Source organism: Centropristis striata, chromosome 21 (genome assembly GCF_030273125.1).
Source record: "Centropristis striata isolate RG_2023a ecotype Rhode Island chromosome 21, C.striata_1.0, whole genome shotgun sequence".
NCBI classification, from domain to species: Eukaryota; Metazoa; Chordata; class Actinopteri; order Perciformes; family Serranidae; genus Centropristis; species Centropristis striata.
In genome coordinates this window covers 8,876,868-8,895,111 of record NC_081537.1, presented here as the reverse complement: position 1 = coordinate 8,895,111, position 18,244 = coordinate 8,876,868, and the positions used below count along the sequence as shown (strand labels likewise).

At 36.4% G+C, this 18,244-nt stretch overlaps 1 protein-coding gene across 2 annotated transcripts; it reads left to right on the top strand.

The window, feature by feature from the left end:
• Positions 1–11,346: 11,346 nt before the first annotated feature.
• Positions 11,347–17,353, top strand: meiob (meiosis specific with OB-fold). 2 transcript variants are annotated; one of them, XM_059324353.1, is made up of 13 exons: positions 11,347–11,492; positions 11,705–11,762; positions 11,959–12,090; positions 12,659–12,695; positions 12,886–13,081; positions 13,821–13,921; positions 14,138–14,190; positions 14,378–14,473; positions 14,627–14,719; positions 15,422–15,566; positions 16,119–16,305; positions 16,829–16,915; positions 16,992–17,353. In XM_059324353.1, the coding sequence occupies exons 1-13, from the start codon at positions 11,436–11,438 to the stop codon at positions 17,103–17,105; spliced, it is 1,356 nt and encodes a 451-aa protein (XP_059180336.1). In that variant the 5' UTR covers positions 11,347–11,435; the 3' UTR covers positions 17,106–17,353. The 2 variants fall into 2 exon arrangements, with proteins under 2 accessions (XP_059180336.1, XP_059180335.1); XM_059324352.1 differs by having other exon boundaries at positions 11,354–11,492; positions 12,626–12,695.
• The last annotated feature ends 891 nt before the right edge of the window (positions 17,354–18,244 follow it).

The following is an 18,244-nucleotide window of genomic DNA, read 5'->3' as shown; positions in this document are numbered from 1 at the left end:
AGTATAATGCTGGCAGCAGGGTTGCCAGCATTCTACTGTTAATTTTACAGTTTACAGTTCATTTACTTTACAGTATGTTACTGTGATAAAACCACACAGTGAATTACAGTAAAATCCTGCATTTAATTGATTTTTACAGTAGACTAAAACACAGTATAGTGCTGAAGCTAGTTGAAATATTGTTGCAGTATACAATGCAGTCATTTTTTGTAAATAGAGCATATTACTGTCTGAAAGCCAATTACTATGAATTAAGCGATATCTTCACTGTAACCCCAGTAATTTTAATATCCCATATACTGAATGAGTTAGTTATATATAGAAATATATATAATATATGATATATATATCATATATTTTATGGGAAACGGCAAGCTACCTATTGCCCAGAATGCATTGTTTTCTTTCACAATTTCATTGTTTTCTACAGTATAATACCTTTTTAATGGAAAACAGTATGTTACTGTCATAATTTGGCTGTTTTCTTACAGTAATTTGTTACAGTGTAGTAGTGAGAACGGGTATGTGACTCTCGTCCACATTAGGGGCCGCTTACTCAACTGCCGCCCCCTGCCTGAGTGGAAGTACGTACTCACTCAACTGCGGTAAGCCGGCTTTGTCCAACTCGGCTGGACATTTCCAAAAGCCCCAAGACAAAAATGAAGAATGCGTCTAACATCTTCGGTGATGTGGTTTGCCTGGAACACGCCAAACAATGTGTTGTTTTGAATTCTTCCAGTGGTGGGCCGTCAGGGCCAGCAAGGCCTTCTCTGCTGGCCTAACATAACCAGAAATCATGATCATAATTATGATAAAGGTTAACTTAATTTTTAATTTTCTTTCCCTAAATATCTAAAAGTATTCATATTCTCTTCATGTCATATTATGCTCCTTCCAGTGCTGTTGTTTTTTAGGTTAGAGTTTTTATCCAATCTGCCCAGGCCTTCAGAATAAACAATGCGGGCGTCTGTGCACTGTAAGTGAACGGGCAAATACAGTTGATAGATAGTTGTGATAGCCAATCAGATCACGAGTTGTGTCAGTGAGGCCCTCTAGCTGGCCTCACGTTGAACGCAGTGGTGGGCCATCAGGGCCAGCAAGGCCTTCTCTGCTGGCCTAACATAACCAGAAATCATGATCATAATTATGATAAAGGTTGATTAAATTTTTTATTTTCTTTCCCTAAATATCTAAAAGTATTCATATTCTCTTCATGTCATATTATGCTCCTTCCAGTGCTGTTGTTTTTAGGTTAGAGTTTTTATCCAATCAGAATTCAGCTATCTTATGTTGCCAGGCTGTATGAAATCTGCCCGGGCCTTCAGAATCAACAATGCGGGCGTCTGTGCACTGTAAGTGAACGGGCAAATACAGTTGATAGATAGTTACGATAGCCAATCAGATCACGAGTTGTGTCAGTAAGGCCCCCTAGCTGGCCTCACGTTGAATGTGACATTTACGCGTCCTGTGATTGGATATGGATACTTACTAGTTTGAGCCACGGCAGTGCTATGCAGATCAACAGAGTCACACCCGGGACTGTTAACGGTATGTAAATAATCTGGTGCATTGGCGCAGCTGTGTGGTTGTACTCAAAGCAACAGGTCACAGAAAGTCGTAATACGTCACGTTTTGACATGAAAAAGTTTTTTCACAAAGAGACTTGTTTATTGTGTCGCTGTCGCCAAAGTATGGCCGTCTTGTTAGTGTCTTTCTGATATTAAACTGCGATTTTGCAATTTATTGTACAATCTTGTTAAAGCTTGCATATTCTTTGTGGACTCATTTAATAAAACTTTTTGGAAAGATAATTTTAAAGACCCTTTTATTTTTAAGTTTTGACAGTAGCATATCAGATATGTTTTAATTGCTGATGCGGTATTGTTGATTTTTAAAATGCGCCGGATAATAGCCCATTTTGTACACAACTGAGGTGATGCAATGCCTAGTAGTGCTTAAGTGTGTTTCTAACTACTCTCCAGTCCTGGTGTTATAAATGCTGGCATAATGAAAGGTATTTATTGACTAAGTTGGACATCACTGAAGGCCTAAGTGTGAAATGCACCGCCCGCCACTGCGGCATAAGGATAATCCTCTGATAGGAGTTTCTGAAATTATGAGACAGAAATCAGCTAGGCAGACCTGTTGCTCATTCTCCATTCGTTTGGATTATGTTTATTTACAGATTCAATTTTAACCTTTTTACTGCAAGAATGAATTATTTCAGTTATTTCTTTGCATTGAAGCACTGGTTATAACCACATTTGCATAAAATTTACATTTCCAAGAAAATAAACTTAGTATTACACTAAAATAAACATTTTCCTTATTAATCCTGTCATCTGTCTATCATCAATCATGTATGCTCTTCTCCCTCAAACACACATCATCTTTAATACTATCGATCAACACTTGAAAATCAACTGTATTTAATGTACAATCTGTCTGGTTTTGAGGATACAACATTTTATTACAGTAGAAAGACACTTAACATCTGTTTGTTTACTTTTATTTTATTTATTTTTTTCTCTGTTGGGTTTTTTCTATGTTTCTTGTACTGTATGTGTATGTATATATATATGTACCAAATTTTTGCAGTTTTTGCATTCTTTGCATAAATAAAATTTACAAAAAAAAAGAAAGACACTTAACATATACTTAAAATCAGCTAAGGTCAGTTTTAGAGTTAATTAAATATAAAAATATTATGTTCAAAAGTCATTTTTTATAAACAAAATTCACCATTATCTACACACAGCCAATTCTCGATACTGTTTCCATGATGGCACCAGCCGTGGTTGTTGAGAGATTTGTAAAGCAATGCCACAGACGGGAATTTCTCCACCCAACCCCCATTCATTGTAACAAATTTGGATTAAAGCCATAACTGTGCAAGCCAGACAACAGGAAGACAGGAAACATGCCTGAGCCGGGCGTGTAGGTGACGGTACCTGTTTTGTGTAGACGGTGACATAAATGTGTCCAACCACAAGCATCACTGAAACGACAAGACATTCTTTTATACACTCAGTAAGAATGTTCAATCAAAACACGCAAGTTGTTTCATTTTCTGCAAAATAAATGTCACCTTCCTCTCACGTATTTTTCATTTTATGTCGTGTAATCTAATGTTTCCTGCCTCACTTAAGTCTCATAGCAATAACATGACCAATGCCACAGTGTTCCTCCCATTACCTCAACATGGTGGCACACAGTCATAATGGGAGCTGACATCATGCATGCCACTGATTTCTGTCTCTGCGCTGCTTTTCAACAGCACGTTATTAACATCATTTAAGGTTTCCTTCACAGTCGTACACCCCCCCACCCCCACCCCCCTCTCACTGGACACGGGGATGAGGAGACAGAGTGCATTGTTTCACCAGAGCCCAGCTGGATTCAATGGCTGTGAGCAGACCCAGTGGTGCAGCAGCTACAGTATAGTTAGTCACACAGGTGGCAGGGAAATTACAGTGTACACATACTTGTAGTTTGGACGTCTTCCACTTCTGGAAGCCAATAAAGACTGCACAGGCCTCTGCCAACGACTGCAAAAGCTATACTTGGATGTAGACAGTATGGCCATGCCAAGATATTGCTCACCGTTTAGAACAATATGTTTTAATGATCGGATTCAATAAAATAATCATGATTGGTTTCATTAGATCCTGACAGGATGTCGTTTTCAGGAGGTGCACTAAAAAAATATTTCATTATTAACAAAAGTCCCATTGTTTATGTTCGCATGTGAACTAAAACTCTTTGGTTCATCAACCTAAATACTCATGGAAAGATAACTGAACGAGCTAACCGGACACAGGCCAAAGTGTCAATGGCCCCTCTGGCATTCACAAACAAAATGTCACTCAAAGACGCAAATATCAATCAGCAAGAGGTTCAAAATGACCACAAAGAAACTTAAACACACAAAAAGACTACACTGAGAACAAAACAACTGAAAAGAGATGCAAATCAGCTGCCAAGAGACACAAAATTACAATAAGGAGACTCAAAATTACTACAAAGGAACTAAAAAGAGAAACAAAAAGACTACAGAGAGACCAAAACAACTACTAAGAGATGCAGCTTAGCTGAAAAGAAACACAACATAACTACAAAGAAGCATAAAACAATTACAAAGAGATGCAAATCAGCTGCAAAGAGACACAAAATCACTATAAGATTACTCAAAATTACTACAAAGAAAAGAAAAACAACAACAAAGAGACACAAAATTACTTCAGAGAGATCAAAACAAACACAGCACCCAATAGCTCAACAATCTAATAAATTATACACCACTGACCGGAGCCATTCTATAGGCCATTTTTTAGACTTTAAGTACATTTACTCATTATATGTATATTCTTTGACTCTTTAATTCAATAATTTTACTTGTAAGTTGGGTATTTTTACATTGTGGTATTGCTTGTAAAAGATCTGAGTACTTCTTCCACCACTGTTCATATTTAGCCACTGTCCACTGGACCTCCACGATGGCACCAGACAGGAGATTTGTGGTTGAGCTGCACACTCTGTGTAAAACATGAGAGGAGAGGAGGAAGCAAAGACATGAGCTACTGCTCAGGGGCATAGCAACACAAAAACAACACAAAGCCAAACTCTCTCAGTGCTGCTCGGATATAAAGGATGTGACAGCTACATACAGTATTCCCTCTTCATTCTTTGTATAACAAAAGAGCTGCACAGACTTAGGGTTCGATCTAAATCACCATTACACTGCAAAAAAAGAAAAGTTGGGTGAACTCAAAATTTCAAGGCAACAAACTTCGATAAAATTTTAAGTTGGAAAATTAAACTAAATATTTTAAATTTTGTTTTTGAGTTTGCTCAATTCTGAATTCTGATTTTTGTCAACTCAACTGTAAGTTGTACTAACTTATAATTTTACATTGTAATAACTTTTAATACTTACTTCTACTAACTTCTGCAATGTGCTGAATTGGCACGATTGTAACGCCGCTATGAAATGTCAGCTAATGTTGCAACCACAATTTTGAGTTAGCATTGATTCGCTAATAGCTACTTTTGTAGCTGTAACAAGCAGCGCCGCTAGCATCAGTTAGCCGCTAGCATCAGTTAGCCGCTAGCTTTCGCTAATGACCGAATTTCACCTCTTTCCCGCATTTCACAACAAAGAAATAAGAGTTAGCAGAACTATTGTCCCTTGTTTTGAACCCCAACTTAAAGATATAAGTAACAACAACTCACAAACTTGTTTTTTGAGCAGACAACTGGCTTCCTTTGTTGTGCTAACTTACATTATTGCCCTAAATGTCAATAATTTATATTTCCAAGTTTTACCAACTTAAATCACTGTTTTAGGCCAAAAAAACACAAGTTGGCTGTTTTGCTGTGTAGTAACCAGGAAGTCTAAGAGCTGGTGTTCACACTATACGTGATGTACCAAAAAGTCCTACACAGCAAGTGGGCAGACAAGTTGTAATATTTACATGTGCAAATTACGAGACAATGGGTCCCTGGGCAAAGACATTATAGTTGTTTAGATCCTTTTTGTTGTTTGTGTCTCTTACACAACTTTTGGATTTGTGGATTTGTCGTAATTATGAGCCTTCTTGTCTTGTTTTTTCCGTTTGTTTGTAGTTGTTTTTACCCTCTCATAGTCTTTGTGAGTCTCTTCGAAGTTGTTAGAGCTCCCTTTGTAGTCATATTGAGCTGTCTTGTTGTGCTTGTCTAGTTGTTTTGGTCTCTCTGTAGTCCTTTTGTTTCTCTTTGCAGTTGTTTAAATCTCTTTGTAGTCTCTTTGCAGCTGAGTCGAATCTCTTATATGTAGTCAGCATCTAACGTTGAGGTTTACAGATTGTTGGGTAGTTTAATATACTGCCTCATATTATATATGTGTATAACATATATAATTGTGTGTGTAAATGTAGTAGTAAAGTGCAGTATTTGACCCAGAATTGTACTTAAATACAATGAATGTACTTTGTTGTCCACCAATATGACATAATAATGAGAGGTGGATGTGGTTGACCTTGCTTTGGTGTTGATAAAAGTGAATACTTCAATTAGTTTTGGGTTCAAATTTGACATTGGCTCTCTATGATACACTATGAGCTAATAATAATAATAATAATAATAAATTAAGTTGAATCTCATTTTATTCCTTTTTTTAAACCTAAAATTACCCTGAGAGTATCTTGAAATAAAACTTTTTATCATCTAAAGAGAATCGTTGTTAAAGAGGCTAAGAGTAGTGAACATATATAGTAATCTAAAAAATAAAAAAATTAAAAAAAACACTATAAGGGGTATACAATAGTCAGATTCTTCATTAAACATGTTTTGAATGTGGTGTTTGAATTTCTTGGCCTGTGTTCTAGATGAAGTTTGTGTTGTTTATTCCAGGGTGTGTAGAGAAATGCTGTTTTCTTAAAGGTCTCATATCATAAAAAGTGAGATTTCCATGTCTCTTCTGATCATAGACAAGTTCTAGGTGCTTTAAATACTGTGACAATATCAAAAAGCTCAATCCATTAAGAAATGCGCACAGCCCGTAATCAGAAACTGTGACTTTAAACGAGCCCTCATGACTTCTGTAAAGGGTTGTGATGTCACAACTATACAATATATAGGTAGAAAGTGTGGCCACAGTGTCATTACAACCGTTCCCCAGCTGCAGTAATGGTGCAGAGATGCCAAAACACATAGATGAAGAAGACCCAGAAACACTGACCAATCAGAGCAAACTGTACTTTTTCAGAGGGGGTCTTAAAGAGACAGACGCTAAAACGAAGCGTTTCAGATACAAGGTGAATACATGTATAGTCAGACAAACAGTATGAGACATATAATGTCTTTGTACTGTAAATATGTTCTAGTAGTAAGCCAAAATACAACCATGAACCTGAAAATTTGAATAGCATGTCTCCTTTAATATGTAGCAAATGTGCTCAAAAGACAGTGATTGATGTATCAGTGACAAAATGATTAATTCCCACTAAAGGACAGCACATAAATGAGATAAGATGAGATGAGATGAGATGAGATGAGATGAGATGAGATGAGATGAGATGAGATAAGATAAGATAAGATAAGATAAGATAAGATAAGATAAGATAAGATAAGATAAGATAAGATAAGATAAGATAAGATGAGATGAGATGAGATGGACATGTTGCATTTTTTTAATACAATCAGCCTAACCATGTGCTCCAATATAGCTACCCAAAGTTGTCCTGTACCTACTAGTATTTAAACTTTACAACTAGAAAAAAAAAAATCACCTCTGATTACCTTTATCATACAGTACTTGACTCATTTTCTATGGAGACTAAGACCAGTGCAATGACACTGTGACAATGATTATGGTAGGTCTACAGAAACACATAATCCCACACGGAAACACACACACACACACACACACACACACACACACACACACACACAGTGAGATGATGGATTAATAGCTGAGGAGCGGTCAGACGGCTGCAGGCCCTCCAGGGAGCCGACCTGCAGCAGATTCACATTCCTGCAGTGACCGTGTTTGCAGTCTGCAGACACGCCACCCTGCAGGTACTTCCTGCTCACGCCTTCGGAAGCGACGAGCCAGACCCCTATGTTACTGCTTATCATAAAGAAATTCAAATAGCTTATTCAAATCACTTCAGTAGAACCAACTGAATATCGGACGAAAGTATGATTGATGACAGATTAACTGAGGCCATGAATTCATTACGGATAAATCACTAAAGCAAAAGTAAGTTTCACTTGATTTATCTGATGATGCTTTACAGTGCCGCTGTGATTAATGGACTCACAAGCTGTAGTCAGAAAAACCTAATGAAATTAGAATTTGAAATTTGGTTGCATTTGAATAGCCAGGCACTGGTGCAAATAGCAAATCGATTTAGTCTGCGCACAGCTACATGTTAAATGTTTTTAATCAGTTCACATTATACAACATTATACAAAGTACATCAATACATTGATGGAGCATTACACATCGGGCTGTCTGCTGAGAAATAATATCACCATGTTGTGTTATTGTGCTAGAAATGCCTTATGGCTGCTGGTGCACTGCTTTCTCTCAGTGATTAGGAACACATTGACTGGAGAATCACATCAACAGATATATTACTGCCTGAAAATCACCATTAGTCACACAGATGAGATATCAGAGCCAAACCGAGAGGATTAGTCACCATGGAACAGGAACAAGGCTGTGTAAAGGGTTTACTGTTACACCTTTTGATACCTGCTAAGGTGTACGAGACGGTATCAAATACAGCTTTGTGTTATCAAAACAAACGAGGAAACTGTCAGATTCATCTCACTAGAGCTGTCTGAGAACAAATCCCATGTTGGGATGATGACTGGGGTGGATTATAAAGGTGATGGCAGAGGTGAAGAGATGACTCACATAGTGTACAAATATATCGTGTGTGTAAAGTGAATGTGTGTATAATTCAGGTCCATCAGCAGTTTTATTGTTCAGTCCTATTTCATGCATGTTTGCACAGCTGTACAGATGTTGGCTGTAGTGAATGTGTGTTGAAATTATACTTTTTGAAATTGATTTCATCAACATCACTAACAAAACATTACGCGAACGCAACTGTCTTTTCATAACAAAAGAGAGTTAACTGATGACTGTGCTAAACAAAATAGAAATTGATGTGATTGGAAGTGGTTAAATTACAGTATTGTAGAGCAGTGTCTAATTTAATTTAAATTATCCCTGACAAATAATTCCTTCATTATTGAGGAGATGAGTGTGTGTGTGTGTGTGTGTGTGTGTTTGTTGGGGGTAACATAGGGCAACATAATATGCTTTTTCATACATGGCCTACGAGCTATGCATAAAGTTTTTTGGATATCATAACTGGGCAAAAATTGGTGGTATGCGAGCATATTTGCTTTTGTAAACTTCTCAAAAAGTATTTTTTCTTAGGTACTGTACTTGCATACAAATGTGCGGTACTTTACTTGCATATTTCCATTTTATGCAACTTTATACTTCTACTCCACTAATTCTCAGAGACAAATTCTTATAGAATATGAGATGCATTTTTCTAGATTAATCTGCATAATAGTGTATCAAGGAGTTAATATTAGCACAACCTCAAATATCTAAAGCAAGGGAAATGCAACATACACATTAATGCAGTAGTAGCCTGATATAAAAAATAAAATAAAAACATAAAAAGGTGATAAAAGTGTACATTTTGCATGTTTACTTTACATACCTTTACTAATGTAGGGTTTTGCGATGCAGGATTATTTACTTGTAGTGCAATGGCTAAATAGTCTTTTTTCACAGTGTGGTAATATAGGTATTATGGTATCGTTATGGGTAAAAACATATATTATCAACCATACTGCTAACATACTGCATTGTCCATTAGTACGTGACATAAGCTTTATATTGTCAGACATTTTACTTTAAGATTGACTTTATTAGCGCATACTTGAAATTGTATTTTTTTCCGACTGCATTTGAAGGCAGCACCTTTTTTTGTCGCGTGCAACAGGTTTACCGCGGTGAACTGGAAGAAAACAGAAGCAGGTAAAAACATAAACTAATTATAACAGAAAGGCAGAAAGTAAACTGTTTGTATCAGAATAAGTTAAGACAAAAGAAACCCTTCAAATACTCAAATACTCACCATATTGTAAATAAATTATGTAAATACCAGTGAACAGGTCAGCTAGATAAAGTTAACGTTAGCCTTTTTTCAGTTAGCTAGCTAACATGTAACTTAACCAGGGGGCGTGGCTAAATTTAAATAATTTTATTGTTCTCCGATGCTGCACTGTAAAAAACAACTGTTTGATTTACAGGAAAATAGCAGCAACTTCACTGTAAAAAAATACAGTGAATGGATTTTCCATTCTAAATTTAAATGTAAAGAACCCATGGTGACACAGGTGTAACAAACACTTTAACCCTCCTGTTGTCCTCGGGTCAAGGAAGGAAGAAGAGGGAAGGACGCAAAGGGAAGTAAAAAAGGATGGAGGAAAGAAGGAAGGAAAGAAAGAAGGATGGAGGAAGGAAAGAAGAGAGGAGGAAAAGGAGAAAGAATGGAAAGGAGAGAGAAAGGAAGGAGGATGGAGGAAAGAAAGGGGAGGAGGAGAAGAAAGGAAGGAAAAAATAAAGAAGGAAGGAGGGAGAAAAGGAGGGAGGCAGGAAGGAAAGAGGGCAGAAAGGAAGGAGGAAGGAAAGAAAGAAAGAAAGAAAAAAAGAAAGGAGGGAAGGGAAGAAGGAAGGAGGATAGAGGAAGGAATGGAAGCGGGAGGGATGAAAGAAGGAAGGAAGGAGGAAAGGAGAGGAAATCAGGAGGAAGGAAAGAAGAGAGAAAGGAAAGGAGATGGCGGAAGGAGGAAAGAAAAGAAGGGAAGGAGCGAGGAAAGGAAAGGAAGGAAAGAAAGAAAGGAGGGCGAGGGAAGGAAAGAAGGACGGAGGATAGAGGAGGGAGGAAAGAAGGAAGTAAGGAGGAAAGAAGAGAGGAAGGCAGGAGGAGGGAGGAAAGAAGGAATAGTCAAAACAGATTGGGTCAATTTGACCTGGAAGGACGACAGGAGGGTTAAATCTCCTAGAATCTCCCATATTCAGCTTTATGCTTCACCTTAACTCATTAAGACCCAAAGCAAGACTTCTCCAAAATGTGGGTGTGACTGGAAACAGAAATGTGAAAAAAGTAGCTAACTTCAAAAAGCTAATTTTCTGTTACGAGGCTAAGTTTAAACCCATTTATCAATTCTAATCCTTTAATATGGTGTCCTGTATTGCATTTAACCTGTTTTGACCATATTTCCTGAACTAATTAAAGTCACAATTTTGATATATGTTATGGAGATGCAAACAAAAAGGCAAATTGTTATTTGTTTTTATTTGTTATTAATTTATTATTATTTTGTTACTTAAAAACATCTGAAAAATAATTTATTGTTAAACAGCACTATTAATGTCACAATTTTGATAAATGTTGTGGAGATGCAAAAGAAAAAGGCAAATTTGCGTTTCTGTAAGCAGAAAAGGTGTCTAGTTTTTTTAATTTTAAAATAAAAAATATTATAAACATAAATTCCATAAACGCCCAATGTATTGTATATGTCACATCACAGATGTTTGACATTTAGGGGTAGTATTTTTAGAAAAAACATCAGAAATGTGTTCTATGTGGTCCACTTGGTCTGTGGTATATAACCCATAATTTTCCTTTAAGGATAACTGGGTCTGGGTTCTTATGGGTTAACCTAAACAAACAAGTTACCGTTGTGTATTCGTTATCAGCTAGATTTCTTAGGTAATGTTAGAAAACCTAAAATGTATTAATACCTTTTATGGAATTAAACCAACTCTCATGTTTTACTTGTTTTGCCTCATTTTACAGAGTCTGTATATGTAATAAAACTGGGCTGGAGAGTGATTTAACTTGTGAATAAACAACATGGCTGCTCAGACCTTCATTGCCATCTCTGAGCTGCATCCCAACTTCTCTCATCCTGTGAGTTCTGATGATTTTCAGCCAGTTTTACAGCTATATAATACCTTTGGTTCCTATAGCAGATTTAAAAACAAAACCTGTGTCTAATAGCAGGGAATCTTTTCTTCAACTGTGAAATGGTGTATTTGAGGTCTATTTATTCTGAGTTTGTTTTGTAAACTGGGTTAAACTGTAATATCTGCACACTGTCATTGCCCTTTGATGTTTTTCAGAAAGTGGCAGGTATCATCATTGGGAAAACTGATGTCAGAAGCTTTCCTGACAGAAAAAGTTAGTATCTTTTGATATGAATGCACCTTAGCTGTTGCTTTCTTACACATTCATCCAACAGCACTGCACCCCAGTGTCTGGTACACCAGCGCCCTCTTCTGGAGAACAGATAAACTAATCTCCATTCTTAGAGCTTTTTTCTCCTCTTTTTCCATTTTACTGAAACACTAACCGAACCTCTACATGTGAATTTCAGATATTGGTGTCGACAGATTCACTTTTAGCTTCACAATGAGGGACTCACCTGACTTCTTCATTAATGTGACGGCCTGGGGAAATGATGGGTACATCAACGGGCTCTCCAACAGCTTCAGCACTGGAGACTGTGGTGAGGAAGTCACTCTCAAAGTCCCAGAAGCCTTAAAAACAAACAAAATTTGTTTTAATGGAATGCCACAAATATGGATAGATTTATTTATTTATTATCAATATCTAGTTTCGGTGATTCTTCAGTATTAATCAGTAGTATTAAAAAATTAAACTTACTTTCTTACTCTTGTCCAGCTTGTGATGTATTTATTTACTTCTAGAATTAAAATCAACCTACATAAAAATAGAAATATATACAAATAAAACCATGTAACAAGACAAAAATAAAATGTTTAATGGCTATAAAATCTAAAACAAAAAGGTGTATTTTATTTATTCTTTTCTCTTCTTTTCTTCTTTAACATATAGCACTCCTTTAGCGATGACAGTTAGCTCTTAAAGTTATGTACTTACTTGATTCCTATGGTCTATGTCTAGTACCATCAGGTTGAATGCACTTATTTTAAGTCGCTTTGGACAAAAGCGTCTGCTAAATGACATGTAATGTAATGTAATGTAATTTATTAAGTATGTGATTGTTGTTGTTTTTTCAGTTATTGTTGAAAATCCTTTGGTTTCCAACATAGACCCAGAGAAAGACAGATTCTCTCCCACAACACCGAGGTAATTAACACTTTATAAAACATTTATTATAGAAGAATTAGTCATGCTCATGATGTGGTGCTTTTAAAAGCTTAATGGTATTGAGGTTAACACAGTGTAATGCTGTGTAAAATATGATGTAAAAGCGTGTAATGTCTGAGGAGAGCGTCTGAGGACCAGCTGGTTCAAAGGCCTGTATGTGCTGTCTCAGCCTCTATAGGCTGCTGGTGGCGGAGGCTCATTCGCAGGTCAGTCTGTGTGCTGACATGGAAACCATCGACAGGCTGCTGCCACTGCTCCACCTGCCAGTGAAGGACTCCAGAGATTTCTACTCTCTGGGAGACATCGTGGCCAACGGGCAGAGTCTAGATGGCACGGTGATAAATATTCTGGCCGCAGTGAAATCGGTAGGAAATCGCTTATCCACAGTCAGTGTAGTACCTACAGCAAATGGTGATTTGCAGTTAAATAAGTGTTGCTTGTTGAATCAATCACAGGTGATGAGATCTTTTGGGATATCATTGATTTTCAAGAGGTGTTTTTCAAAGAGGGAATAAAAATCAAATTTATAAACCAACTGAGAAACCAAAATGTATTTTCCAACATTTTCACACACTGGTTGCATTAGACGGTGGTTTCTCAGCTGCCTTTTTCTCCACAGTGAGCTCAGTTATGGTGGAAAATAGGCTGGTAAATTTTCCTGAACTAAAAAACAACATTAACAAGAGGGGAAGGGTTGTTAAAAGTGGTCCGATGTGAACATTATGAAAGTCAGCCATGGAAAAGTCATGAAACCTGTCACTGAGGCCAGCGTCGGAGACCTGATAAGCATGGAATGGGAAGTTTTGGACAATGAGTCTGGACGCTGAGCAAATATTTGGTTTTTAAAATTTACTGAATTCATATCGTATCAATTGCCTAATATACTACATGGTGTTTGTTTTGTCTATGTGGTTACATGGTGGTACCCTCTTTGTTTGCTTGGAACAGACCAGCTTACCATAATGGCCCTAAAGGCATGCCTCAGAGTTCAGAAATAGGCCAGGCCCTGCACTTAATGTCACTGCTTTTTTTTTTTTTTTTTTTTTTTACAGCAAGGGAAGATATTGTGATAGGAACTTCAGATGATTCTGTTTACATTGACAGATCGGAGAGCTGAAGCAGTTCACCACTTCAGACGGACGCAAAGGGCAGAGGCTGGAAGTGAAGCTCTTTGATGACTCCGTCTCTTCCTTTGCTCTCGTCTGGTGCGTCACGCTCGTTTATTAATTTGGAAAATGAATACAGATCTATTAATTTTGTTGCTTTTGTGCCATATTCCATCTTATTGGTCCCAGATCCCTTGGATCACTGCTGTGTATCTTTTGGTTACCATGAATGTTCTTTGGTGACATGAAGCTTTTAAACTAACCTGCTGAACTCCATGTGTGTTTGATTTTCTCTGACCTTTGTTTCACTCACAGTTGGGACAGAGAAGCCATTCAGCTCGTGCAAACTTTGATACCCAAGGAGACGGGTAGGTTAACAGCTGCTGCTCATTCTCAACCACAAAATGAATCTTTATTTAACTGTTATTGCAGCCTGTCACGTCCCATTAACATACTGTACTGAAGAGAAACATGGAAGTGGATATCTGAGATGTAACTGTGTGTTTATGTTTGAGATAACTTACTGTTGTTTTAACTTCTATTCTTTATTCAAAGTGCTCTTCATAGCTGACGCAAAGATTAGCTTTGACAGCTTTCGCAACGGCATGACAGCAACCGTTAACTCGAAGACGATTATCACTGTCAACCCCGGTGAGATATCACAGCAACATTTACAAAAACATAGGATCTTATATGACCGCGCAATTAATCAAAAGCAAGGTTGAACCAAGCAGCCATGGCTCACAGTGTAAGTAGAATATTGTCAGTTTGTTGCTGTGAAAGTCATTTTCAATTCTGTGTCAGACACCAGAGAGGCCAGCCTGCTGTTCAGCTACGCTAAAGAAGTATCTGAGTCTGGAGCTCTGGATCAAGACGAGAAGCAAGAAGATGTGCCTGGTCGGTTCCAGTGAAGAATTTCTCTGTCTTTATACTTAATATTAGAATGAGAAGATGTCTTATATATATATATGTGTGTGTGTGTGTGTGTGTGTGTGTGTGTGTGTGTGTGTGTGTGTCACTTATATTTTTCCATATAATCAGTGGTGGAAAATAATTCAGATCCCTTAAAAGTACTAACACCACACTGCAGAATGACTCCACTACAAGTAAAAGTCCTGCATTCAAAACTTACTTCAGTACAAAAGTATCAGCATCAAAATGTACTAAAAGTATCAAAAGTAACTGTAAAAAAGATTGTTATGCAGAATAGCCCCACACAGATTGTTATTTATATATTCCAAATATATCAGTGGATTATTATTTTTGATGCATTTATGTAAGTTGCATTTTGCTGTTGTCAAGGTCAGGCTAATTTTAACAACTTAATGTACTTATATGTGGTTTAATTAATGCATAGTCATTTTAAATTCAGTGATTTGTCCATGTTAAAGCTGGCAGCAAAATGTAGTGGAGTACAGAAATTTGCCTCTAAAATGTATAGGAGTAGAAGTATAAAGTATTATGTGAATAAACTGCATAAACCACTGCATATTATGCTTTTAATTATCAGATGACAATATGACAAATTTCACCTGTGTCACTGCCTGCCTGAGAGACAGGACATGTAAACAGTATATGTGGTGCTGCTGTTGTCTGCAGTGGACTCCATCACTGACGTGTACACAGTGAGCCAGCTGAAGCAGAAAGGTCAGGAGAGTCCTGAGGCTTTCTTTGGAATCACATACAGCTTCATCTCCAAACTGGACATCGACTCCTCTGTTTCAAAAGTCATCACGATGCGGTGGTCAGTTCATAGAGGAAACTCATTGAAAAGTTGCTGTATAATTCCTTTTCTTCTTATAACTTATATTGGCAACACTTTACAATAACCATCATTTATAAATGGTAAACAGATAGTTTATTAATGTTTAATCATAATTTATAAACCGTATATAGGTCATTTAGAATGTTAAATACATCATTTATTAATGTTGAACTAACTAAATCATTTATAAATGGCTAATAGATGGTATATTAATGTAAGTTTATGGTTACTTTACCATTGACAAACAATTGAATTATAATTAATAGTTTATTAATAGTTTTAGTTGCACTGATTTTAACATTTTTAACACCATATTAAGTATGTTAATGATTTTGAAATGATTCATAAACCTTTGAGAAATTGGTTGAAAACATTTAAAGATTAAATATGTATATAGCACTTTGAAAATGGTTAATAATTTGTTTATAAACCATCTATAAACACTAAGTTGGTTATTGTAAAGTGTTATTGTATTGTTATTGTTATTGTAAACCCTTATATTTGAACATGTGAACTACTCTCCTCTCTCAGCTGCAGGTGCAAGTTGCAGGTGCCTGAGGATGCACAGAGCTGCAGCAGCCTGATGTGTCCTGGGAGGGATCAGCCGTTTTCAGCCACCACAGGCTTCGGCCTGCTGGTTGACTTCACAGACCACACCGGCACCCTGCATGCCTGCACCCTGAGGAGCCCAGTCGCAGAGAAGACACTCGGCTGTACAGTCAGTGGCACTTCACAGACGGATGATTATTCTGCCTCAATTGTACATTTAGTAGCCTCTGTGTGTTTGGATTAAATAATACGGTAACACTTTACAATAACCAACTAAGTTATGTTTATAGATGGTTTATAAACCAATTATTAACCATTTACTACATATTTAATCTTTAAATAATTTCAACCAATTTCTAAAATGTATATGAATCTTTTCTAAATCATTAACATATTTAATATGGTGTTAAAAATGTTAAAATGAGTGCAACTTAAACTATTAATATACTAATAATTATAATTTAATTGTTTGTTAATGATAAAGTAACGATAAACTTACATTAATAAACCATCTGTTTGTCATTTATAAATGATGTAGTTAGTTAAACATTAATAAAATATGTATTTACCATTCTAAATGGCCTATATACGGTTTATAAATTATGATTAAACATTAATAAACTATCTGTTTAACATTTATAAATGATAGTTATTGTAAAGTGTTACCAATAATACTTTTTCATCTGTTGCAGACCGAGGAGTTCACCAGTTTGACTGATGACGAGCGCACTGCACTGAAGTGGAAATTTCTTCTGGAGAGATGCAAAATATATGTGAAGGTACTGCAGCTCTGTGTGTGTGGTAGCTATTTAAAAAAAAACCCATAAGTTAAAATATTCCTACAATTTGTTTTAGATCCTCCCTTCTACTAAAATGAGGAGTGGGATCAAAGGGACGGTCCTGGGCTGCTCAGTGGCGGACCCAGGGGAGGTGAAACAGCACATGTCTGCCCTGCTGCAGCAGCTCTGATCTCAACATACACTGACTGAGCAGGAGAGCACATTATGTTAAAGTTTTTGTGAGGAAATGTTCTGGTTGAAATAACTAATTTATACATTTGTGTCTAGATAGACTCTCTGCATATTTATTTATTTAACTTATTTATTTAAATGTATTTATTAAAGAATGTTCTGTTGCCTTTTTTCAATATGTTCAGTGTCAAATGTATCAGTGAACCTATGTTGTTGCATTAAAGGATATTACATATAAGATTATAAGACAGTTTTCTAAGTACTCACTGTTGTTCTATTTGTTTGTGTATATTGGCTTAATTATTTGAAAACGCTAGCTAACCAATACATTTATTTTTAATTGTTTATTTGGGTACTTCTTTTACCAAGAGGATAATCTTAATATTACTTACAGCATGCAATAAATTACAAAATATTCTACAGAGTTTAACACCAGACTGTGTGTTGAAACACTTCTCTGTCAAAGACTCTGCTATTGCTATCCGTTGTGGAAAGTAACTAGGATATTCTTAAGCAGTGCACTTAAGTACAATTTTGATGTACTTTCCTTGACTATTTCCATTTCCTGCTACTTTATACTTCTACTCCACTACATTTCTCTGACATTAGTTAAGAAAAGATTTTCCTTTATTAGTCCCACAACGGGGAAATTTCCACTACCACCACTATTATTAATTACTTTTGACTATTTTTAGGTGTTGAGATCATTAATACAAAATATACCTGGCAGTATATAAGGATGTGCTTTAAGTCTACCTTTACTAGCTGCAACATGGTGATAATTACATATTAATGCATCATTAATCACAGTGGTGGAATGTAACTAAGTACATTTACTCAAGTACTGTACTTAAGTAAAATTTTGAGGTACTTGTACTTTACTTGAGTATTTCCATTTTATGTAACTTTATACTTCTACTCCACTACATTTAGAGGCAAATGTTATACTTTTTACTCCACTACATATAGCCAGCAGCTTTAGTTACTTTTCAGATCGGGATTTAACATGAAAAACATGATCGGTTTAAAGTTTAAAGTGACATTTTCTAAATTAGACCTCATAAAAGCATATGAAATAGTTAAAATGAGCCCTACCTTGAGAAAATAAAATGCTGCTTATATAAATGCATCAATAAT

What these genes read in the sequence shown, in the direction of transcription:
- meiob (XM_059324352.1), top strand. Translation starts at nt 11,436, where the DNA reads ATGGCTGCTCAGACCTTCATTGCCATCTCTGAGCTGCATCCCAACTTC. An exon ending in TTCTGGCCGCAGTGAAATCG is followed by an intron (nt 13,082 to 13,820) that starts GTAGGAAATCGC and finishes TTACATTGACAG; the next exon opens with ATCGGAGAGCTGAAGCAGTT. An exon ending in AAAGTCATCACGATGCGGTG is followed by an intron (nt 15,567 to 16,118) that starts GTCAGTTCATAG and finishes CTCCTCTCTCAG; the next exon opens with CTGCAGGTGCAAGTTGCAGG.